This window comes from Brachionichthys hirsutus, chromosome 8 (assembly GCF_040956055.1).
Source record: "Brachionichthys hirsutus isolate HB-005 chromosome 8, CSIRO-AGI_Bhir_v1, whole genome shotgun sequence".
Lineage (NCBI taxonomy): Eukaryota > Metazoa > Chordata > Actinopteri > Lophiiformes > Brachionichthyidae > Brachionichthys > Brachionichthys hirsutus.
Genome location: NC_090904.1, coordinates 9,607,119 through 9,632,321, shown reverse-complemented (window position 1 = coordinate 9,632,321; position 25,203 = coordinate 9,607,119). Strand labels below are relative to the sequence as shown.

The window sequence follows — 25,203 nt, the reverse complement described above, 5'->3', positions numbered from 1 at the left end:
AGGTTTAGACATGCTAACAGACTGGGGCTAACGTTATCATGGTCAGTTACTTTGGTTCTTACTCCATATAAAAACTAGGCAACCAAACGCCAACATGTGCACGAAGGAAACTGTCAGACAAAACCATCTGAAGATGGAGACGAAAAACCTTCAGACCACATGTGGGTGGCAGAAACAGAACGTGTCCCATGTTTGTAATTTATTTCACTTTGCGATGAGTCTGCAACTTTCAGGAACGCATTTACAAATTCTCCGTAGTGTATAGCTTTAAATGTGATAATTTACTAAAAATAAAAGCATGTTATTCCACCGTCTGTTGCTGTGTTTATTTCTATTGCTGAGACTGGTCTGCTTCTTCAGCAGGATGTGCTCTGGTTAAAAACCTGTGATCAGTTCTGTGTTCTTATGTCAGCAGAAACAGGTTCAGAAACATGCACTCGTACAGAAACTTTATTTAAAACATCAAGTTTTACATAGCGGCCATAAAGATGACATGAACGAAGGCGCCAGGCAGCCATCTTGACTCACTTCTTCTTGTACCTGATGAACAGAACCAAAGATCAGTCCTCTTAACTCTTCGTCTTTGTGGGACGCCCTGATAGAGAAAAAGGTAACGCTTACCTGGACTTGCCGGGTCGCTTCTTGTCCAAACCGAGACGCTTCCTGTCTTCGAAGGACGGCCTGCAATCAGACAAGTGTTCAGACAGACGGTAAAGGCAGGCGTGCAGTTAGACGGGCGCGCAGACAGGTTACTCGTCTCACCCAGCTCTGTACTGTTTGAGAGCCTTGCTGCTGGTGTTGGTCAGCTCTTTGCTGAATGCAGACTTCCTGCCTCCTTTTCCTGCTTTCTTATTGGCTGTTGCACAGAGACACAGGGTCAGCCAGACTGCGTATCGATGTAGTATTTTTGCGCGCTGATGAAGTATTTCTTACCCGCTGCCGGGGCCTCGTCCTCCACCATGGCTCTCGCTCTCTTCGGCCGCCTCTCTCTCTTGGCTGCCCGCTCAGCAAACATCTGAGCCTTCAGGATCTCGAACTGAGCGCGCTCCTCAGACTGACGGACAGCAAAGACAGGAAAGTCAGACCTCTCACTCTGACGACCGCAATGACAGAATCAAATAAAAAAGGTTTCTGATTGATCGTTTGGGGGTTAATGCTACCGTCAGCTCCTTCTTCTTTCCCTCCTTCAGGAACTTCTGCCTCTTCTTCTTCCCTCTGAGAGCGACATCAAAGTCCTGCAGAGCCTTCGACACTGAGGAAGAGGAGGAACAGACTAAGTACAGTGTGCACTACTACAGCAGAGTGTGTACTACTAGGGCAGACTATGTATTAGTACTCACTGCGGCTCTGTTTCCTCTCCTGTTGCGTCTGAAACCAAACTCTTTGTGACTCACAGGAGGCGGAGCCATCGAGACGCTTCTGAGCCACGCTCAACTGAACGTAACAAAAAACACAAAGTGTGAAGCGCAGGCGACCGGTTCTGATCCGTGTGAATGCAAGGATTCTGGATTGCGATTGGCCGGCAGCCGTCTGAGGACACGGATATTTTCGCCGGCGCTGCTCCGGTGTACCTTAGCCTCAGTCGCGGCCAGCTCTCGCTCCTCTCTCTCCAGCTTCATCACAGCGTAGACATCTTTTTCCAGCTTTGAGATCAGATCTCTGAACTTCAGGATGACCTCTGAGCAAACAGAGAGATAGTGACATCACGACTCGCCTGAAGAAAATGACCGGAGGTGACAATTCTTGAGGCATCAGCGCAGTGTCGCATCAATACGTCCGCCTGACCCGGCAGTGAGAGACTAGACCCGAGAGCCTCCTCGCCCAACATTGATCTACCAGCTCTGTCAGGAGGGACACCTGGTGAGCATACCTGGCGGCAGGACTCGAGCCTTCACGCTGCTCTTGGCCGACTTCACAACCTCCTTCAGGATCTTCCTCTCAGACTCTCCGACCAGAGACACGGAGCGCCCCGAGCGACCGGCTCTCGCTGTGCGACCGACGCGGTGAACATAGTGCTTCACCGTGGACGGCATGGTGAAGTTTATCACCTGAGACAGACAGACAGACAGCCGGGTCAGAGACAGCAGACCACGTCTCAGGCCGGACGTCACCACTACCGACCGTTTTGACTCCATCGATGTCCAGACCTCTGGCTGCCACATCTGTCGCCACCAGCACATCGATCTGGTCGTCTTTGAAACGCCTGCAGAACACAAAGGACACAGATGCTCACCTGTAGTAAGACCAGAGGACATGTCTGTGTTTCTGTGGACTATCAGTCCACCAAATATAGCTGGAGGCAAAAGTATTAAACACCAATATCAGGTTTTATTGGTAAAATCTATTACTGAACAGATCAATACAGCAGACATTAGCGATGTTCGTCCCAGAATCAGACACACAGCTGATCCAAAGTCCACAAAAGGGCCGGTTTGGTTCCAGGGTTCCACAGAACAGCATCCCCCAAACCACAGACCTGACCTACCGGAGCCACGTTTCTCTGTCTCTTGGGCGAATGTCTTAGAGTTGGGGCTTGACGCCGCGCCGATCTGTTTAAACTGCTCTGTGCCGATTGGTTAAATGTAATAAACCTGACATAAAGCAGCTCCCAATTATACCTGAGGTTTTCCAGCCTCTGTCTCTGGCTCAGCTCGCCGTGCAGTTCTCCGGCCTTCAGCCCCATCAGGCCCAGCAGGATGTGAAGTCTGTGAGCCTGTTTTCTGGTCTGAGTAAAACACATCACGTGATCCTGGAACGTCCGAGTCAGCAGAGCTGAAACAACAGTCAGGAGTTGGTACCGCAGTATTCTGTCAGGGGTACTGCAGTATTCTGTCAGCGGTACCTACCAGCCACCACGGCCTCCCTGTCGCCCTCTCTGTTGGCTCGAATTCGGACAAACTCCTGGCGCAGAAATGGAGCCACATCAGTATTGCTGTTGACGAAGATCCTGATTGGCTGCTTCAGCGAGACCGCCGCCAGGTCCTTCACCTGTAAACACAAGTCATGTGACACGGTAGTAAAAATCTGGCGGTCCAGTGACAAACAAGAGGACACGGGTGCGAGCACCTCCTCGGTCATGGTGGCGGAGAACAACATGGTCTGCCGGTTGTAGGAACATTGTTTGATGATCTCCTTCATCTGCTCCTCAAAGTACTCATCCAGCATCCTGAGAACCAGAACAGAACCAGAACAGAACCACACAGGTGAGGCTCCGTTCCCAAGCGGCTGGTGGACTGACTACCGGTGTTGGGCGTACCGGTCCGCTTCATCCAGGACCAGGATCTCAATGTGGGTCAGCTCAAAGCTCGGCGTGTTGTGAAGGTGATCAATCAGACGACCAGGCGTGGCTATCAAAACATCAGGCCCCGCCCTTAATGCGACTTCCTGAGACTTCACGTCCAACCCACCTGAACAGACAATGGGACAGGTTACATGAAATTCAGGCTTGGACTTGAGGGGCCCCCCCAAAGTCAGTCCGAGTCCAGAGTCAGGTCGTACCGACAGCGAGGCAGGTGGTGATGGAGGTGAACTGGGCGAGCTGACGGGCCACCGAGTGCACCTGGATCCCCAGCTCTCTGGTAGGAACCAGAACCAACACCCGAGTGACCTGGGTCGTCCTCGGCTTGTAGACCAAGCGCTCCAACGCGGGCAGCATGAAGGCTGCCGTCTTCCCTGAGGGGGAGGAACAACTTGATTGATCTGGCTACAGCAGAATAAATCAGTCCGTGTACGATCAGCTGGTCCCAGGAGTCCCGCGTTACCCGTCCCAGTAGCGGCGCAGGCACACAGGTCTCTGGCCAGCAGGCCGACGGGGACGCAGGCCTTCTGTATGGGAGTTGGCTGCTTGAAACCCAGAGCGGTGACGGCCTGCAGGTACACGACAGTAAGAAACCAAATCAGGTACGAAAAGAGGGAGGACCGGGAGGACCCCCCCGGAGACCACAGCTCCCCATCTGCAGAGGACGATCTCTGGTTACCTTCAGGATGGGTCGTGACAGGTTCATGTCATCAAAGGTCAGCTGATCGTTGTACTGCGACGCATCTTCATAGAAGGTCTCCGGGGCCTGGGGAACATGCAAGCGGTTACCATGGTAATCCAGCAGACCCTGCCCATTAACCCAACATTACATCCTCAGTTCATCTTCCTCACCTCGTCTTCCGCCTTCCTCTTTCTCCCTTGACGTCCTTTGTCTCTCAGTGTGTCTGACAGGAAACGGAACGTCAGTCCACAGGAAGCCACAGCTAAAAATAAAGCTCTATACACAAGTTGCTGCTGCTTTTATTTTGAAAATTCCTCTTAAAATCTAAACAAAAAGCACACGTTGAAGTCACCTGATTTGGTTAAAATCTCCTCGTCACTCGAGTCAAACTCATCTTCATCGTCGTCATCCTCTTCATCAGAAGGCTTAACATCTTCCTCCTCCTCCTCCTCCTCATTCTCACTGTTCTCCTGGCTTTTTCCTGCAGCTTCACTGCCAGCTGATTTCTCCTGTCAATCAAAAAAATGGAAGTAGAACCTGACTCAGAACCAAACGGGACCGTCCAGGAGGAACGGAAAACCCAATTAAATGAAGTAGAATTTTATACTGGACTCACCTCGGCTTTCCTCTTCTTCCTGATCTTATCGATTTTCTGATCCAGAGTGGTTGCGCTTCTCTGCAGACACAGAAGGCAGTTCTGAAACACGGCCGTACTACGCATCGATTAGCAGTGACATCACGTTCATTGATTAGATTGTAATGAACAACCGGTTTGGTTCACTACGTGGCACCAATGATTCAAGGATCAGAACTATCTCCAGCAGCTCCGGAGAACCGGCGCTGATGGTTCTCTAGAGGTTCTACCTTGTTCTTAAGCTGCTTCATGACGTCAGACATGACCCAGTCGGAGTCATCGTTCAGGATGTCTCTCTCTCCAAACTTGAAGTCAGCGTTGAAGTGTCCCGGCCCCCGACTTCCAAACTTCTTCTTCTTGTTCAGGACGATGGGCTCGTCCTAGAACACAGTTTCATAGAGTCCAGCTGATGGGTTCGAACCGAATGGGTTCAGACAGACCATCAGGAAACGGGATAGAAACGTTTCCAACATGGTGACGTACCAATATGCAATCAATAATTGTTATTGGACCCTCCCACACGAACTACGCCGTATTCTAAATAAAGCGTAACAGGAACTGTCGACGCTTTAATCGGACTGTCATCGGAAGTTACGTTCTTCGCGGTTCTCCCAGAACCTGATCGATCTTTGTTCGATCCGCGGTATATCGGTGGTCCAGCTCCGGTTCGCGTCATGCGTCGCAGCCGGGGGAAACTCACCTCCTGCTCGGATTCGGTGTCCGGTTCCGCCGGACTTTGGTCCTCGTCCACGAGCGTCCCAATCAGACCCAGTTCCTCCAACATGTCGAACTGCGCTGCGGCACCGGGACCGGGACCACTTATGAACCGGGTCTAGCTTAGAACTAGCTTAGAACTAGCCCAGTTCTCCACGGCTAGCTCGTGCATGTGCGTTAACGAAAACAGGAAGTGATAAACGCGTGTTCCGGCTCAGGAAGGTATAGCTGGTCCTACTCTGCGTTTAATTGGCCAGTTTTAACGTCACTCCTCCTGTCTGAACCAATCAAAGACCTAAAGGCAGCGAGCCACAGCCAATCAGAGAGCGAGAGGAGGGCGGGACGACACGTCGTCATCCTCTGCAGGGGAAAACGGGAAATCTTCGCCACCCTCCGGACGTCCGACTGAATTACAGAATTACAATTAAATTCAGTTGTTGCTGTGGTGATGACGTCAATCTACAAAGACTAGAAGACAATCTGTCAATACAATGCAAAGGTTTTCCGTTTCTCTATTGATTTCCTCCGGTCATTCGCGTCGGTCGAGATCCATTCCCATAAATGTCACTCAGGTCACCGTTAAAGGTGAAGTGAAACAAATGAAAGCAGGAAATATTGGAAATTAAGATTCTTTAAATGGAAAACTAAATGAAGCACATTGTGTTGTGCTTGTGTCGCTGATGACGTGTCCACTGGGTGAACATGAAGCAGGTCAAAGAGATCAGTTCAGCCAAGGATGATCAGTAACAACCTGTAGAGGGCAGCAACGCGCCATCGCAGCATAGAGCCTGATTATCAAGAGAAGAAGAAGCAACAGCGCCACCACGTGTTGAATACCACTATTGAAAACTGCGGTATTTCCTGGAAATAGTACACAATTATTATACTGTATATATATTTTGTATATGTATTGAGCAGAAATGCTGAGATAACCAGGAAATGTATCGTGTTTTTTAAACAGTTTTTAAACATTTTTAAAATGTGTTTTTGCATTGAAATCATTAATTACACAATGTAATTCACTTCACTTGAAGGAGGATGGTTCTATTATCAGTGATTGCTGGCTGCTAAAGTGCTAATGTTAGCGTCAGCGCCGGCTGCAGAGCAATAATGTTAGCCACTTTGGTGACTTCTATTAGTTTTAAACTATTGACTCTTTTATTGCCATTTTACAGTGACTAAAACTCAGTGGAGCTTCAACCTGAAGTGCTGGCTTTGGCTCGGCCGGCAGGTTATCTGATGATGATTTAGGGGCCCCTGGGGCCCCGTCTCTGGCCGGTCTCCGGCGTGAGGCGCCGTTCCATCCTGCGGTCGTGGTCGTCCGGTGGAGACACTCGCTGCATTGTCAGCAACGCCGCAGACGCATCTGCATGAGAGCAGCTGCAGCCAAAGAAAACAGGCTGAGCCGCAGCGGCGAGGAGGTTCTGTTGGGGCTCCTTAACAGCCGACACCTTATATATGACATTATTTATTGATGACTCTAATGCGGAGAACTGGGACAATTCATATTTTTTAATAATAAAGCTGTCGAGCAGTAAAATAACACACTGGCCACACACACTGCTAAACTGGTTGTACCTTCCATGCAGGCACCTCCTGGCAGTCCTCAACCCTCCTTCCTCTCCCCTTTAACTCCTCCCCTCCCCAGTCAACCGTCCTCCTCTTCCTCCTCCTTCATCCCAGTTAAGACACTGGTCTGTCCCGGTGTGAACCCCACTGAAGGCTTACTGAGAGCACAGTGTGTGTGTGTGTGTGTGTTTTTTTTTAAATTGCACCTTTATTTTACCAGGAGACATCAAATTTCCGGACCGCTCTCCAAGACAGGCATCAATAATCAGACGTTTCATCAAAACAGACAAGTGCATCAATAACGGTTACCATGGTAACAAATTAAAATCATCATAATTGTTAAAATAAAACACACAAATATCAGCATCAGTTTTCTTACAACCAGATGTCGGCTCCTCAAAATCTCTTAAAATGACTTTCCATACATTTGATGAGACCAGGGCCTCCAGATTCAGATCGAGTACCGGTAATCAATGATTCCAAGAAGACGGAGCATAAAACTGAAAGGACCCCCCCCCCCCAAGCTCTGTCTGAACTTCATGGATGGACAATAAGAAGTCCAAACCTGAGACGCTGACTCAGCAGGAACATTATACGGATTTAAATAGTCACAAGTGATTCATAAGAGAATCTATATGGCTCCTGAAAACAGACATTACACAATGGGGAGCATCCCATAATCAGCCAGTGTTTCCACAGCCAGTGTATTTCAGAGCTGCTCCACGGTTTTAATGATGGCTGATTTTAGCTGTTACCCAATAAAACACATTGAACTCCGACACGAATGCGTTTCATGTCTGCAGAGGCTCGTAAACGCGTTCTGCTCGCCTCCCTGCTGCACATATGACCCGGGGTATCTGGGGTAACTTCTTCTGATGCCCCCAAACGCACAATAAAACCCACGGACATGAGATCCTGAGGCGGAGAATGTCTTCCAAAGTCAAAAAAATTGCTTTGTTAAATAACCTCGACTGCAGGATGAACGTTTCTTCAGAGCATAATTGGCATCCATTTTAAAATGCTGAGAGTCACAAAGAATAACCTTAATTCCACTAATCTGAATCACAATAATTTGAGTTGATCGCTGCCCTGGCCTGGTGCAACAATAACTAGCATTAGAAGAGTAGGCCTGTTAGTCAATGCACAGACGAATTGACAGGATCATAATCTCCAATCTGTTCTAATCCTTTGTGTCTTTGGTTGGATTATTTTCCTTAGATGTCTGCTGATTTGACTGGACAGTGTTATTTTTGTGACTGATGCTTTAACACCTCTTTACTGGATACAATGTCACACTATTGACTATGTGGCCTGCAGCTCTGCTCACTGCTATTTCCTGCCCTGCTTTTTTATATTAACTCAGGTCAGACCACCGAGGGTCCAGGAATGGTCCCAGATTTGGAAGGAACCTTCTGTTTTTGAAGAGATTATTTGTATGCTTTTTGAATGGTGTCCTGGGAATTATAAATTGCATCAAAACTCATTGATCGGTGAAGCAGGAAGTAGTCGTGGGGCCAGGGTATGTCAATCCAATACTAATTCCAGGATTGGGAGGAGCAAAATGGTTAAATCCAAAGCAAAGCCTAAAAGGAAGTTATCTGTTTAAATAATGGAGTTAAATTTCAGGCGCTGACTTCAGCAACTTCTTGCCAGGTATTTAACCTGAAACGTCTTCTGGGTATTCCAGGGCTTCCTGATGAAATTTTTTCCACAGATCTTTACAAATCCTGCAGGGCGTGGCCTGTGTAGTCATGACAACACGATAGAGGACGTTGTCCCTAAAGACGTCTGCATGAAAATGCACTGTTACGTTGAGGGCTCCACCTTCTGGCAACAGGAAGTTAGCTTTGCATGACAAACGTCTTTTCGTTTTTGTGACATTTTGGTGTTATGGCTTTCCCATCATGCACTGGAACAGGATGCACTAGAGTGAGTTGCGTGTCCTCACGCTCACACAGCCTTCCCGTCATCCTCGCCTCACCCTGCTGGGTCCCAGGCCTTTCCTCCACCTGGATATAATCTCAATTAACCATCATTAACATTCCTCCCATTCCATGTTCTCTGCTCCGATAGCCTTTGACAGTTAGCCTTCAACTCCTGCTCTTCTCGTACTGGCAGCTCTCATCTCGACCAGCAGCCAATCAGCTTGCACGGCCGCTGACGAATCCTCCTCCTCTTCTCCGAGGACAAGACGACTCATTGTCGTCTCCACTCTTCTGTCGTCTCCACCCTTCTGCCCATCTTCTTTGGGCCTGTCCCGACATATTTGTTCTTTTTCTTGGCGGATCTACAGACAGTGATGCCGGTAAAGAAACAAGGATGAAACACAGTCAGTGTTTGAGCGCTTTACACGCCCGGAACAAAATAATCCATCCACCTATCATCGAGGGTGGGGCCACCTTGACCAGGTGACTTTGCTGTTGGTGAATGGTAACACTGTCTAGGGACACGGTTCTAGGTCCTAACTGAGAACCGGTTCTCATTTTTGTGCTCAGATGATGCATTTTGATGTAACAGCATTTTCCATCACATTAACATCTGCCTCATAACATCTGACGACATTTGATTCTCACAAAAACAGGTCCATATTTCTTTTCTCTCTTTCCTCCCTCTCCCAGCATCCTCTGATTTCTGTCCATCGCAGCCACGCTGAGGCGATGATATAGAGGAGCGGTCCACACTGGCTCTTTCATCCCAATGTAATTAACAAAGAGGCGCCAGAAGGACGAGGGCCCCACTGCCACAGTGATGGGTATGATGACTGAATGTGGCCCTGGAGGATGGTGTACAGCCACAAAGACTCAAAAAAACACAATACATAAATTCTTGCCTGAACCAACACTGACTTTAAGTCTGAAAGCATCCTCAGGGTTTGGGTTTGGTCCAGAACTCAAATGTTAGCAGCAGGAAACAGCCTCCACCACAGACGGCAGAGGAGGTGGAGGGTCTGACTGGAGAATGAAGGCATGCTCCTAGAGATGAGTGCCTAAGAATGGGTCCTTTCATTCAGCGGAGTGATGGAGGGATGGAGGGATGGAGGGAAAACATGGCACTCTTCACGCAAAGCTCCCAGTTTGAAGTTTGTCCCACGTAATAGAGACGAGGAACCCGGACACCACATGGTCTTCAGCTTCTGTCGTCTCCTTCCTCCCCTTTCACACATGTTTGTCTTGCTAATAACGAGGAATAGGAGGAGGAGGAAGTAAGGGAGAACACAGGAAGAGAGCCACACGGCATAGGTTCCCCCCTCAGAGTATTTGACATGTGAGGCACTGAGGGAAGGTGGAGGCCTGCTCAGAGCGCCGTCACGGTGGCGGCTTGGCTGGTGACGCTGCTGAGGTGGCCTCAGTGTGTTCGAATCCTCTATCGGCGCTTCCTTTTATCAACTTTGAACTTTTTCCACGTGTTTTTATATGAAATAATGTCCAAATGAAAACACCGACAAGGAAACCGATGGAACCCTCGTCTTCGTCCTCACGACGAAGGTTCTGGTTCTTTTAGGGTTTAAAATCTCAGGTCAGCATAAAAAATCAGAATCATTTGTGGAAGCGTCATTTGACTCTGCCGTCACGGATGAACCGGTGAGCATGTCGAATGATGATGTCATAATACAGATGAAGCTGCAAATAATTTAAAATTAATAATATTTTTTTTGCAATTAAATATTTAATTTGTTAGTAAATCCACACTCAGGGATGTGCAACAGCCCGCCTCCTTCTTCTCCTCCTTCTTATAGTACCTCCTCCTTCATTAAAAATGGCTGCTGTTGCTCATAAGCAGTCAGGTGGACTGTAGATTGGAAGATGTTGGAGGCAGAGGGTCCAGCAGGGACCGATAGCAGCTCCAGGTGAAACACACCTGGGCTTAGAGGGAGTGAAGATGACCTCTGGTTGGTGCAATTCATGTTGAAACACATTTATGTGTAATTAATGAAGAGACTAAAGTCATGTCTTTCTTAATGCTAAGATCGTGCAGCTCCGGGATCATGGAGTCGGGTACGCCCTAACTCCACCTCACCTCAGACCCCTTTAGTTTAAATGGGGCCCAGTTTGTTTCCATGGCAGCATTTAATCAGTTGTAAAAGGGGACGTCACACCGATCTGGATGCTACTGGTCACAAGAGTTCAACCCAGAAGATGTCAGTAAGATATTTTGTTCATTTAGTGGACCGTTTAATTTTGTTCTCCGACTGGCAGCCTCAGCCTGGAAGCAGAACGAGCTTCCTGATGTCAGGAATGAGAAGAATGTTGGTGCTGATGGAGTTTGGGTTTACGATGGAGCCTCGTGGGAGGTCTCGTCATGCCGAGGTGATTATCTGCTGCTCCACTTGGTTGGAACAAAACGGCTCTCTGGTCGCAACGATCAACGCAAACTTACAGGGTCCGAGCTGAACCGCGCCGCATTCCGGGTCAGGTGATTGAGTTTTACTGCCAGACGCTCTAAATCAGTGGATTTACCTCAAGCGTTTTCGGCAACACAATGTGAGAAGGATTACGGGTGTGATCTGAAGGAGTCATCACTCCACTCATTGTTCGCCAGATGTGATACAGTCAGGGCCTTAATTTTATTGATTATATTGTTGACTCTTTAGTTTTGTTTACATCACTATGGCCAAATAAAGAATATGGAGCTGTAGAGTTTCTTAGCTGTTGTCATTCACATGAGGACACAGGTGAGCTAACAGGTGAGCTAACAGGTGAGCTAACTCTGCATGAACAGGTGGAAGTTGGCTCTGGTGAACTCCTGGTGGATGGTCTCTAACAGGACATCATCCTGCTCCCCCCCCTCTATCCTCCCTTTACCTCCTCCAACTCTCCCTCCTCGTCCTGCACCTCCTCCTCCTCCTCCTCCTGCTGCTGTTGCTGCTCGGACAGAGGGAGGCGGCAGGAGCTCCGGCGTGTAGGTGAAACTGAAGGACGTGCGATAAATCAGGCCGTCCAATCGGATGAGCGACAGAGGGACGGTGATGATGCGTCGCAGGCAGTGGCGTCCATCCGTAAACACGGACACGTCAGGAACGACACAAAGGAGGGATTTGGGAGACCTGGAATAGACAGAAATGGAGGAGGAAGCAGATTGACTCCTGGAGGCCTGTTTGGACGATTAACGTGAAAATGAAAGGAATCCTTACTACTTATTATTATTGATTACGTCTACTCTGATTTGATCTCCTATATTTATTTTAGAGGCTTTGCTGAGACTGGACCTGGGAAGCATGAAGGTTTAATGTGGTCTTCAGGCGAGCAGGAGCCCAGCTCAGCTTCAGGGAACAATCCTCTCACATCTTAAAGAAAACAAGCCCACCTACGTCAGACGCCACCTCAGACCCACGGCCAAAGTGCTGAGGCAACGTAAGTCAGGGTCGCCGTCTGCTCTGGAATCATTCCCATCAGCAGCAGCGCAGAGGAAAACAGTATTTATGTAAGACCATCATTCACAATGTGCTGTTTGTACCAGAAGCTGCAGCCAATTAGGAACCTGAGTCCTCGCTGCCGGATGGCCGCAGGTCCAAAGTGCGACTGAAATAAAAGACCAGTCAAGGTTCCTGTTGCTCAGCAGTATTTTACATCAACCACAAAATGATCCAGACATCATTATTCCTCCAATCATCTGACAGGAGGCGGATCCATAGGTAAGGTCCGACTGCTCCATGCATCTCTTTGATCGATGTACCCGTGTGACAAATCGGAAATGAACTCAGCTATGGATTGATGGAATCGGGAAAACCCAATGACCATGGCTGAGGCTAGAAACTTAATTCGCAATCAGCTCTGCAGTTGGAAACGCATCAATCACTCATAAATAAACGCAGGAAAAGGAGGGGCCTCACAAACCAATCCTTAAATCCACCGAGAGCCAGAAGCAGCACATCAGCAGACGGTAAGGTTTTCTGCTGCACAAGGCCAATGAGGGCCTTCCTCGGCAGCAGCCTTCTGGAGGAAGATTTACCCACAGCCTCCAGCAGCTATTAAATTAGACAGAAGTCCTGATGACCGGAAAACATCCAGACGAAGGGGAGGAGTCAGGATTGGATTTTTATTTCTACCTTTTTAAAATTACAGAGCTTTTCTAGACGCTTTTACGAGTTACTGTTAGACTATGTGGGAGATTATGAAACTAGGTGAAGGGTGGAACGACATAACTCTTCCCGCTTCACCTTTAAGACTCACCTGAACATCGTCTCAGCTTCGCTGTTTCCAAACCAGACTTTGAGATGAGGGCTGAAGTTTTCTCCATTGATCTCCAGCATGGCAACGTGGCCTCCTCCATTCACCTGCAACCAACGCAATCATGCATCATCAAGCTGCACTAGCCTGATGAGTCATGCGTAGCTTTTGGCTGGCAGTTTTTCATGGTGACCTCCATTTATGGACACGTTTCTCTGAAACTCACCTCCAATTCTGTGATAACAGGGAAAGGAGTAACTGGAGTCTGGATGTATCTCACACCTTGATTGAAGGTAAACTCTACCGCCTCCACTCCAATGATGGTCCAACAGGATCCGTCATTTAGCACCACCCGGCTAGGGTCTCTGCCACCGGATGGGGCCTGGAGGACAGGACAGGAAAGACAAACACAAAAAGAGGAATGAAAGAGGACGTGGCTATCACGCTGACAGAAAGATTAAATTACTGAGGAAACTGAAAGGGGCCATGATTACGGGCTACCATCCACCAGAGTCCAGAATCTTGATGTCGGTTGACAGGGACATTATACAAAAGACTGGTTCTGGCCCAGAGGGTTTTATCGTCTCTGATCTTGTGTCTGATATTCATGAACAGGATCTAAAGTCTCAGAATTTCTGCACTGTGCAGATGATGCGGTGCTGTTGTCGTAGGTTCTGTTCAAGGTTTCTGGCTGTTAAAAGGAAGTTGCTACTTGCCTCCATCGCCAACATGCTTACTCTTGTGAGACAGGTTGGGTTGTAACTTTCCCTGCAGGTCTTTCTCTGCTATACCTGTTAAGTGCCTTGAGATAACTTTCTGTTACGATCTGGCGCTATAGAAATAAAAATAATTGAATTGAACATCTGGTAAGGATCCTCCTGTGGCTTCTGCTCGATGGTCTCTGGACAACTGGGCGGGGAACCCAGAGATGACCCAAAACTCAGGAAGTAGGAAATGTTTGTGTGGAGTTAGATGTCTGATAATTCTGTTGGTGCCATGACCCTTTCAGGATTGGTCAATGGCCTTGAAACATGAACAGGAACGCTATGTAGAAATGTAAGGGGGACTCTTGTATTAATTCAACTAGGGTGAGATTCTTTTCAGTTTTTGTTCTCTCATTTGGTCTTCAACTTGTTTCTTTGTGAGCTGCCTAGTAGGGGGCCCTGGGTCACTGAATTCTGCTCATGTATGTCTATAATAACCCTGCATACAGACTAATCTCTCGTAATCTTTGTCCAGATTATACTATCAGTCCCATGTGCTGAAATGAAGGATTGGAAGGAGAGGCCAGGAGGGGAGGGTAGTCTTACCTGGTACTGTATGATGGCGTCATTGGCTAAGCACAGGTACGCTTGTGGATTGTCTCTGAACTGGAAGGCACACTTGTGGAGCTGGGAAACCGGCTCGTCCACGTCTAAGATGGCGTGCTGCTTGTTGACCTTACGGATCACCTGACACCAAACAAGGTAAAAGAAAACCTTCAGAAACCCCAGGAAGGTTTTGGGATCGTAAGACTTAAATGAAGACCTACTGACCCTCCGATCAGAGGACCAGATCAGCCGGCATGTAGCCGGAATGCTGAATGAACGTCATGGGACTTCATTGTTTACAAATTGCCGCTGGACTTTGATGTAAAACGTGATGCTAGGAACTGCTGCGTTACGTCACGCCACTGGCATTAGGACTGCTTCCACGCCAGCTGCCATACTGGAGCGGCAAGATGACATCATCAGTTTGTTGTTGTGTAAGCACAATGGGCATAGAGACGCATCAACGTTGTTTTGCTACTGCGGGACATGATGTAAAATGGACTCCGGAGCTGCCGGCATCAATCTGAGGAGGCCGTGGTGGGTTCAGTTCTCCGTATAGGAGGAGGAGGCGGGGCTTAAACACTCCTGGTGTCTGCAGGCCTTCAGTCCTGAACAGCAACACACATTAAGTTTACCTCAGACTGAAAATCCTGGCGCTTCTATTCGAAGGTTTCCAGCCACCAATAAAGCAGAACTACAACCACAGAACCAGCTGGATGTCAGCAGAACCGTCCCCTGAGCCTCAACTGGAGTGGCTGGAGGTATACACCTTCACCTTCCACACCCGGACACCCTGATGCTACGGCAGCACTTTGGGAGAAAGGGTGAACTCAGCGAGCCGAGGGGCTTGTGGTCCATAGAGGACGACTATACCTGGACTCTGTGGTAGAAACAGCCAGATCAGCCATCGTGGTACCACGTTGTGTTTTTTTTAAAACCCGACTGAAGGGCAGACAAAATCTCATGAGTGGAGAAAAACTATTTTTGGACTCTAACAGGACAGACAAGCTGGACAAAGACCTGCAGCTGTTTGAAACTGCCGAGTCATCCATTTCAGCACAGGAAGGACAGAAATAGATTAAAGCAATGTAAAAAGATTTTAGAAAGATAGATAGATAAATAGATAGATAGATACATAGATAGATCCGGATTCGCCTCCTACACTGGACCTGAGTGCATTTAAGATGGACTGAGGTGGAGCAACTGAAATCATCCATCAGAAAATAAATCTGGAAACATTCCACAATGAAATGTTGTCTTTGTGCTGTTTTTTAAAATAAAATATTGTGTTTCAGTGTCTGACAAAGTTAAGCATCCCAACTTTTTTGGAAACGGACTGTTCAAAAGGCGATTTCTCTTTGTGAGTCAACATGGTTGGGGGGACTGGTGCCAACGGGACAGCCAGAAAGTACCAGAGCTGCACACACAGTGATGGTATCTGTGTGTGTGTGTGTGTTACCATAGCTGGCAGAGCGACCCCGGTGTCAGTACACACTAATTGGACCACACAGCCGTAACAGATGAAGCCTTCGTTCAGCATCTGGTCATCCACTGGGGGGAGAACAGAGGCTTGATGGTGAGGGTTTGGTAGTGGGAGGGGGGGGGTGGTGGTAAATAAAGGTAAATGAACAAGCACACACAGCTTCAAGAACCTTTTAAAAAGGGATCTGGGTCCAGATGATCCAGTACCGTGGACCTTTATCCAAATCAATTCAGATAATTTAGAGTATCGTAGTTCTGCTACAGCTGGAGAGACACGACATAGAAAGAGCTCCACGATAGAGATCACATCTGGGGCAGAGGTCCTTTACCGATGGTGATGGTGAAGGCCGTCCAATGTCGGGCGCTGGCGATGAAGACTCCTCTGTCCACCGACAGGTAACGAGTGCTGACCGTCTGAGCGCGCAAACGGTTGAACAGTGCCACTCTGGAGCACGAGGAGATACACACTGAAAACACACGGAGATAATAACACACGTTAAAGTTCTGACAAACTGATGGATGTTTCTAAAAGTAAACCCAATGGCACGTAAACGTAGGGGTGACATACAGTCTGCGTTTTTCATGGACTGTCTCTTCTGAGATGGTTTGGAGATGACCTTTATCATCCGGCTCTGAAATGAGCCCACTTCCTGTTTGTTACCCAGGAGGAGTCTGAGCAGCAGGCAGAAGTGTTTCCTCTTGTCCTGGTTGGAGATGAACAGGGACTTGGCGCAAGCAAACATCTGTTAGAGACACAGCGGCATGGAACATGTAATCCATGTCCCGAACCTTTGACAGTCAGACAGATTTCCGGCTATACCTCAATGTGACTACAGGTGAGCCACAAGGCTCCCCTCTCGGTCCTCTCTTATTTGCTATATGCAGATAAATCTTATCTGCTGCGCTAAATTCGTATCTCTGTGTCTGATATTTTCGAGATCAGGTTCACCACAGATTATTTAGATTAGTGCTCCTATCTGAACCAAGTAGGTTGGGGCTTGGGGTTAAAGTGTCCAGGAACCTTCAGGAGGAACCGGACATGGACACATCTCGACTAAAACCTTTATTCATAGGTTCCCTCATCATCCATAACTGACATCATTCATGAAGACCAAACCTCGCGTCACACATCACACACCATCTGACCACAGGAACTACTTCACTGTTCTGAGAACACTTGTTTCAGTGTTCCCATGTGAGTGAAGTAGGTGAACTCTGGTTGGTTGAACATGAGTCAATGCCCACGCCAGCATAAAGGGTGGTTTTGAGGTTTTGAGTTTTCAGCGAACTGTCTGCTGGGTGACCTGGTCTGGAAAAGAAATGGCTCATCTCATCTCCATCGGCCCTCGAAACCAAGTCTCAAACTTTGTCAGCTCAACAATTATAAGTCTAAAGTCTCTCGCGGGATCCGATCCAATCATCATACTCAGTTCGCTCACCCTGGAGTTGGGCTGCTGATCGAAGGTTAGTTTGAAGGTGTCCGTCTGGGCCGGACTCGGGCTGTCCAGAGACATGTAACCACAAACCCGATACACTGAGTCTCCATAGCCCGCCTCTAGTGGAAGACAAAAGCAGGGGGTATGAAGATGCAGAGAGACAAGGGAGTAGCGCTGGTGTCGGAGGCGGGTGCTTGTTCACCTTGCAGGTGATCCTGCATGACTTTCCATCCCTGGCCGTTGATGTAAACACAAGGAGGAGGGCAGAAGAATCTGGAACAGCGGCAACAGAAGGATTCAGTCCCTCTTCTGTATACGACTAACTACTATTACTATTAATAGCAGTTACTACCATTACTGCTAGTACTACCAGTATTATTATTACTGATACTGCTATTACAAGTAGTACAGGCACCCCTCGGGGAAACCGCTTTACCCAGTACTGACAGTATTACTATGGTTACAGACGCCTGAAGTCTCTTTGGCTGTTGGTCCTCCTACCGTTTCTCGTTGCCGTAGGACTTCTGAGCAACCTTAGCGTGCAGGATGGTGACGCTCTGGTCGGCGTGAACCTCCCCTCCGGGTTGTCTTGTTGATCTCAGATTGTCCGTAAACCCTTGGTCGAGTCTCCTGATTGGACAACAATGCTGTCATTCACAAACTGCCAGTTCCACGGGAGTGAATGATGTCAGTGATGCATTCACTGACTCTCATGTAAAATGGAACTAACGATGCATTAAAGGATGATCTTACTGACTGCGGTACATTCCATCTTACAGTTGAGTTTGCAGACGGTATGGTCAAAGTTAGGTGTCATTTACTGTCATTCATGCTAGCACTACTCAGCTAATGAGTGTCCGCTATATGAAACACAGATAGCGATTAGCATTTCACCTGTTCACAACTGTCACACAATGCTTCCTCCTGCGCACTAGGGGGAGCCGTGGCACGACTCCTACCGACATGAGAATCCCGTGAGGGTGGGGCTCACTTACAGACCCTTTGAACGTCCTACGGCCAGAACCGCCACTAGATCAGAGCATGGAGTCTTTGTGGAGGTGAAATGACTTTCCTCTTCACCCATCCCCGTCCACTAGGTGAGAAATACCTGAGCATCTGAGCTGCTGACACACTGACCTTTGACCTTTGAAGAGATCTAATTTAGGTGACTGCTGGCCCCTTGGTGAAGCCTCACATGCAGCCAGCGGAGTGTGAGCTGTGGAGAGGAGTACTGGGTCACTGGGATCATGAACAGAACTTCCAGTATCCAGCTCAGACTCCTCCCACTCCCATGGGCCGACTGCGGAGGACACGAATACTGTACCTCCTTTAATATGGAACCAGAATCACGACTCCAGCTGGACCACTGCAGCTATACAAGACCAAGCATGAAACCCTCTGGATCCACACCACCCAGTACATCTCAGCAGAGACGGGACGTTCTTATAGTCATTCCCAGTAAGAATCGGGAGGAACTCACCTGTCAAAGGTGCCACCTGCGCATATTCTATGAATCGTATTCATAGCAATTATAGAAATCCTAGAAATCACCAGTTGGACGTTTGGAAAATGACAGAGGATCTGGTTAGTAGCAACTAGAATCTAACTAACTAATGTTTAACTGGGATCAATCTAATCCGTCAATCAGCTCATTGTGTGTCCTGTCACAGAGCTTCACTCTGTGCTCCTCTGACTTGGACAAATCCAGCCAATCACAGAACCTGGAGAAAGTAAACCTGATCCTAATCTTAATATTGGTTCTCCTCCGTCTGGTCAGAGCATTAGCGATGTGCAGGTGTGGAGAACAGCGATCAGTGCTACACACTCAACCGAACACGTCTGTTTAATAACCAAAAACAGATAAAGCTAAATCAGCTCCTCTTTCGACCACACCCCATTTTAACACCTGCACTGCCATTGGTTCAAAGATGGACGCAGCCTCATTAGACTGTTGAACATCATGGACAAACAAAGAGTAAGCGAAAGGACTCCGGCTGTCTCAAAGACGTGCATCACGACGGTATCTGGATCAATATCAGTATCAGTACTGTTTCAGAATGTTGTATGTATCAATATCTTTATCAGTATCATATGTGTCAGTATTAAAATCCATATCTTATCAATATCTCTATCAGTACCTGAATATCAACGTGTGACGCCGGTGATGTCGCTGGGACTCGTGCGTCAAGACGCGCGCAGTGCGCCCCCTCACCTCCGACCCGCACTGCCGGGAGAAACGGTGCTGTTGGGGGTTTTTTTAAGACGGGGGGTGGGGTCACGTCTGCCCCCTGACATCTTCATACACGCACTCGCTCCTCCACCCGTTCATTCCACCGGGCTCACACCGACGACGCATTTTCACGTCTGTGCGCTCGTTCCTGCAGCTGCAGATCTGAACCAATAACGTTTGGGATAAACCTCCACCTACCGGGACCGGTTCCTCTCAGAGGCTGAGCTGCGTTCTTACCTGTCCCAGCCGACGGACCTCGGTGCGTCCTGTCCAGCCAGGAGCGTCCCCAGGTGAGTCAGCGGGCCGAGCGGGTCCAGGTTCAGAGGAGAGGGGTCGAACAGAGCCGTGTCTGCCGGGGGGTAACCCGGCTGGGTCGACGTTTCTGCCAGGGCAAGATAAAGATTCACAAAGACCCTGACCCAGAGTGTCAGATCAGATCCTCATCAGAGACCAAACAGATGCGAAACGTCAGTTTCTCTTTTTAAACATACTACGTCATATTTCCTCCTTTAATCTGATTTTCTCAGATAAAATACATTTCTTTTAATTGCAGAGTTTCGGTTGATCAAAACCAGAACCTGCAGTTCCATTATAGACCCAGGTGGCCAGTAGGTCGACCTGGACCAGAGTTTTAATCCTATACCTGTACTTAGTTTAATAAGTTTAGTTACTAAATTAATAAATGCCTTCACAGAGGTGAACTAACCTAAGAAATATGAGTGGAATAATTATAATTTAAGTCATTCCAACACTTATTTATGCTTATTAATAGCTTGTTAAATATAAAATATGTGATATATTAGTAAATTGTTACATATTGGTCAAGTCACACTGAAACCAGTTCAGTGTTAGACTGGTAGGATCCCAGTAGTGCAATTATCTTTAACTATCCCAGATCCAAATCAGACCCTGGTGCGTTCTGGATCCGATGGGGATGTCATCAGGAAATTTTTGTCCAATCATTATAGACAGTATCCACAAAGTTAGGGGATCAAATCTAATCGTTCCAAAAAAGTACGGAATCCTTAAGAAACATTCTGGATCCAGATGGTGATCCGGGTCACCTTTGGGATCTGATGGTTCTGTGTGTGAAGGCTGGATAATCTGACACCAGGTTAGAGGTAAAGAGATATCGATGACAGAAATTAAAACATTTAGAAATAAAAACAATGAGCTTTCCATTAAAATCAGTTCTTCATTCAGAAAGTCCAGCAGAGGGCGTCACGGGGGAATTTAGGAAATGCTTTTACTCAAAAAAATCTCCTCGACGCTTCCTAGAAGGTCACCGCCCACTGCTGACACGTACAATCCTGATTGGAGGACAAATGATTGAAATGAAAAAAAGATTGAAGCTCATTACTTACCTTAATATGGTGCCAAATACAACATTTTATTAATCAACTACTGATCCAAGAGTATTTGAATCTGTGAGTGTGTTTGATTCACTATGATGTCACATTAAAATACAGTTGTGATTGGTTGTTTCTGGTGGACTGTATCAGATTATTCATGGCTGATGTTTGTGTAAATCAGAGAGACTTTAAAGAATACAGTCTGTTAAGAATAACCCAATTTTTATTAAATGTGTCAGTAATCTGATTACATTTTTCAGCGTGCTTTATATATTGCGTATATTTTTTCTTTGGATTGTAATTACATTACTCTGTTCTGTGTATTCTGCTGCCCTGCTTTATATTTTATTGGAAAATAGTGTTGTTTTTTTAGAACTTTTATTTTGATCTTGATCCAATCTGATTGGTTGAACACATGAACCGACGCACCACCATCATTCCACAATTTAGCTGCAGCTTTAGCCTTAAAACACGGAACAAGATGGTTTGTCTGTCTGTTGGCGGTTGTATGGAGATAATGTCGCTATAGCAACCACCGGCCACTTATACATCACTTCAGCAATCCTATTGGTGGGGAGAATGCAAACCAAAAAAAGTTGAAGGCTTTCGGTTCTTGGAGGAACCCTTGCTGAGACCCAGAACGGCTTTTGTGGGTCTTCAGACGGGATGAAGCAACCTTTCAGTTCTTCACAAAGGATGTGGGAATGTGGCTGAAGTGTCTCTGTGTGAAACTGGCTCCAGGTCAGTCCAGGAAACAGGAAGCGGGTCAGTAAAACAGTCAGGAGAGCGCTAACAGTAGCAGAGTCTACATCTGGTTCCAATCTGATGCTGCTCAGCGACGCAGAATGTTTCCCTCAGTGCTTCTCCAGCTGCCCCTCAGAACCACCGACAGTACCGACCGCAGGCTGTCGGCCCACCTCCTCCGCACATCGTCTGTTCCTCCTCCCCTCTGTCGCCATGTGGTCTCCATCTTTGTCTGAGCTGATGTCTCCTCAATGTGAATCTGACATGCCCATCAAGCCTGCTGAATCTTTACTCTCTTTACTCTCTGTCGTCCATTGGCTGATCAATAACGCGATATTGACAAGATAATGAAATCCCCTCCGACTCACCTTTCCCGCTGTGTCCAATGTCTATGTCGTCCATGATGTCCTGTTCCGATGTTAGGAGGGGCTCATCGCTGCTTCTCGATGCTTCTGTTGACAACCAAAGAGTAAAGCATCTTTAGCAGGTCTCAGACCAGCTTCAGTTCATCAGTCCTTCACACCAGCCTCTGGTCTCAGGTCAGATCTGGTCCTGCTGACTGTCCAACATCTGTCCTCCAATCACCAGACATGAGATCACTGATATGTAGCAGACGTCCAGTCTGTTGTTGTTGCCATCTCTCCTCTCTAGTTTTACCTGTAGGTGCTGGATGATGATGATGATGATGATGATGATGATGACGACGATGACAGCAATCAGAACGTTTGCATGGAAAAACACCTCTGACCTGTTGTCATTCCGAACCAGAATCAGAGCTGGACCTGATCCAGGACCAAATATTAAAGAGACTCTGAACTGACCTGAGTTAGGTAGAAAGTGCAGTGAGGCCATCATAGCCATAGCGTCTCTGTGTAAACGTCTCAAACTGGAGACAAACCGGATTTGACAAAACCAGTTTACGATAAAGATGATAAAGATCTGCTGACCTGAGAGCAATTTGTCTGGAAGGTCCGTGTCTAAAACCTTCTTCTCATTCACCGGTCGGACCAGCAGACACCACAGCCTCCAACCAGTCTGCTAACTGGCTGCACTGGAAACACGTTCACGTGTGTGTGTTGATGTGTGTGTGTGTGTGTGTGTGCTCCATCATGGATCTGTTATCTGACCACACGTCAGTTTAGGTGTGTGTGTTGATGTGTGTGTGTGCGTGTGTGTGTGCTCCATCATGGATCTGTTATCTGACCACACGTCAGTTTAGGTGTGTGTGTGTGTGTGTGTACCAAGATAATCACCTGCTGCTGCTTTCTCACACACACCTTCCTCACAAGTAAATACTGTGCGCACACACACACACACACACACACACACACACACACACACAAAAGGTACATTTTATATACATAAGTTGTTGTTGAAGATATCGTTAGAATTTTTACCAGCATTAGTCACAAAAGACAACCAGTAATCGACTTTGACTGAACTTCCTTAGCATTATGCTACTTAAAAAAGCTTGTCAGTGTGTGTGAAACCTGGGGATGGAACCAATAGTACATGAACGGTGTATTATTTTACAAGAAGTACTACAGGGATCAGTCAGCGTGGTAGTGGCAACAACGCAACATACAAACCAGGCGTTAATGGTGCTGCTTCTTCTTCTCTGAATAAGGTGGACTCGAGGCTACAATGGCGTGTTGCTGCCCTCTACTGGTTGTCACTAACGATCCTTTACTGACGTGATCTTCATCAGGTTCTTCATGTTGGTCCTGTTATCAGGTCCAATAATAGAAAATGTTCTTCCAGCTGATCCCAGATCTGTGACAGTTTTCTCCCCTGAAGTAACGACACCTTTACCGGCTGGTTTTAGTGAAGGTGCTGCACAGAGAACGAAGTACTGACGGACACCAGTACTGGACTGGAGCAGCACTGACACTGGGCTGAGGTTCCTGGAGGTGAACTGGGCTCATCTTCGTCCTGGGGCTGCTGAACGCATCTGAAGCCGAGCCGAGTCTGTGTTTTCTATCAGCAGCAGAGAGAAATATGACAAACAATAAAGACGTCATGGTGACCGGCTGAGAGCGACGACGAAGGTGTGCCGAGGAAGACGTGAGTTTATACAGCTGGAAACGCAGAGAGATCGACAGAGGAGTATCGCCTCCTCTCACCTCCTCATCTCAGCAGGAAGTGGTTCATTCATCCATCACGTTCAGAAACGGTTCCTCGGACGCTCAAACATATTGCTGGTCCTGATGACTCCACAAGCATTAGTGTTCCTGAGTTCAGAGTGAAAACATCACATCTCACCCTTACCCTGACCCTAAGTGCTCATTCAGGGAAATACGAGCTGTAACTCTTCAGCAGCTAATAAGAAAGCCCTGGTTCACGGCCTGCGCACGCACCAGCCGCCAGTCAACGAACCATGGAGTCTGAGCTGAATGATCGTCTGTGGGTAATTATAGAACACATGATGCTGTGTGGAAGCAAGACGCCACTGGAGGAGGTGGGGGGGGGGGGGGGGGGGCAGGAACAGGAACACGTTGTTGAAGGTTGAGGTGGGAGGGCTGGCTGGCTACTGGAAGATAGACTGTGGAGTCTTTGTACAACACACACACACACACACACACACACACCAAATGATAAAGGACATTTGAAAGATAAGATGACATCACAGCTGGCCAAAGATCATTTATATTCACTGGCAATGCATCATGGGAAGATTCTTCTGAAGGTCTGATCCAACCCTGGCAGGCTTCGGGAGAAAAGCACCACGCCCGGCCTGCGTGGCGTCCAGCATTGAGGGATTCTATCGGTGAATGCATTCGGTGTGAAAGAAAGGAAAGGATTCACAGTTTGCTGAAGTAAACAAGTAAAAAGTAAGAGACACGAACATCAGTCAGTCTGAGTCGGAGCGTGCTTTCCGCCGCCACGTCTGATGTGCCATGAACGCATCAGCAGCAGCGAATGCATTTGTTTCCACTGAGTTCATGGCGTTTCATCTCTCGCCACGTCTCTAGACGACGGAGAACCAGCAGGGTGTCTCGGTGCAGGACGATGCCCGTTCCATGACGGACCCTCTCTGGTGGCCCGAGGTCGAGACCTGGTTTGATTCGTTGGCATCCTGAGCATAAGACGCCTCCCATCATTAGCGCTGCTGTGTTTGCAGCCTCGATCAGGACCAGACGTTCACGCTGTCCAGATGTTTGCTGCCCAGAGTTTTATGATGAGGAAGGACTGGAATGTCCCTCCATCATATCATCACCTCACAAACACTCAGCAGGAATCTACTGCTCTCTGACGACTCGCCTCTCTGATCGGCGCTACGTGACCACACAGTTACGCTCCGTGTTTTCTGCCGACGCTAAAATCTGCTCGGACCCCAGAGACGGATTTAAACTTTGTTGGGCTGATCATCTGATCGGCTTCTGGCTGGTTGAATTTATGGCGCACTGACACTCAAGCTGTTAAACAGAACATCTGGAAAGTGTCGCCAATCTTCAGTGCATCGTGACAAAGCGGCAAGCTGAGCTCCAGTTCTCTCTGCTATCTGGACCAGCCAGCAGGCCACGCCCCCTCGCCACCTGTGAGTTGATGGAAGGTGAACGTCCTGACGGACGACAGCCGAGGAAG

General features: G+C 47.8%; 2 protein-coding genes across 2 annotated transcripts; both read right to left on the bottom strand.

Annotated features, from left to right (window-relative positions):
• Positions 1-359: 359 nt before the first annotated feature.
• ddx27 (DEAD (Asp-Glu-Ala-Asp) box polypeptide 27) lies at positions 360-5,496 on the bottom strand. Its single transcript, XM_068742421.1, has 21 exons — positions 5,315-5,496; positions 4,845-4,994; positions 4,597-4,656; positions 4,333-4,489; positions 4,151-4,203; positions 3,978-4,064; positions 3,762-3,867; positions 3,499-3,672; positions 3,257-3,407; positions 3,067-3,166; positions 2,847-2,988; positions 2,619-2,772; positions 2,122-2,203; positions 1,871-2,048; positions 1,572-1,678; positions 1,341-1,434; positions 1,161-1,252; positions 934-1,054; positions 763-856; positions 622-681; positions 360-540 (listed from the first exon to the last, which is right to left on the bottom strand). Exons 1-21 carry the CDS (start codon positions 5,396-5,398, stop codon positions 525-527), a joined length of 2,262 nt encoding a protein of 753 aa, XP_068598522.1. The 5' UTR covers positions 5,399-5,496; the 3' UTR covers positions 360-524.
• Positions 5,497-11,598: 6,102 nt separating this feature from the next.
• rbpjl (recombination signal binding protein for immunoglobulin kappa J region-like) lies at positions 11,599-22,470 on the bottom strand. Its single transcript, XM_068742109.1, has 13 exons — positions 22,440-22,470; positions 21,987-22,070; positions 19,760-19,904; positions 17,794-17,922; positions 17,495-17,565; positions 17,296-17,411; positions 16,425-16,599; positions 16,186-16,323; positions 15,834-15,925; positions 14,375-14,515; positions 13,291-13,446; positions 13,068-13,171; positions 11,599-11,941 (listed from the first exon to the last, which is right to left on the bottom strand). Exons 1-13 carry the CDS (start codon positions 22,468-22,470, stop codon positions 11,599-11,601), a joined length of 1,725 nt encoding a protein of 574 aa, XP_068598210.1.
• Between the last annotated feature and the right edge of the window lie 2,733 nt (positions 22,471-25,203).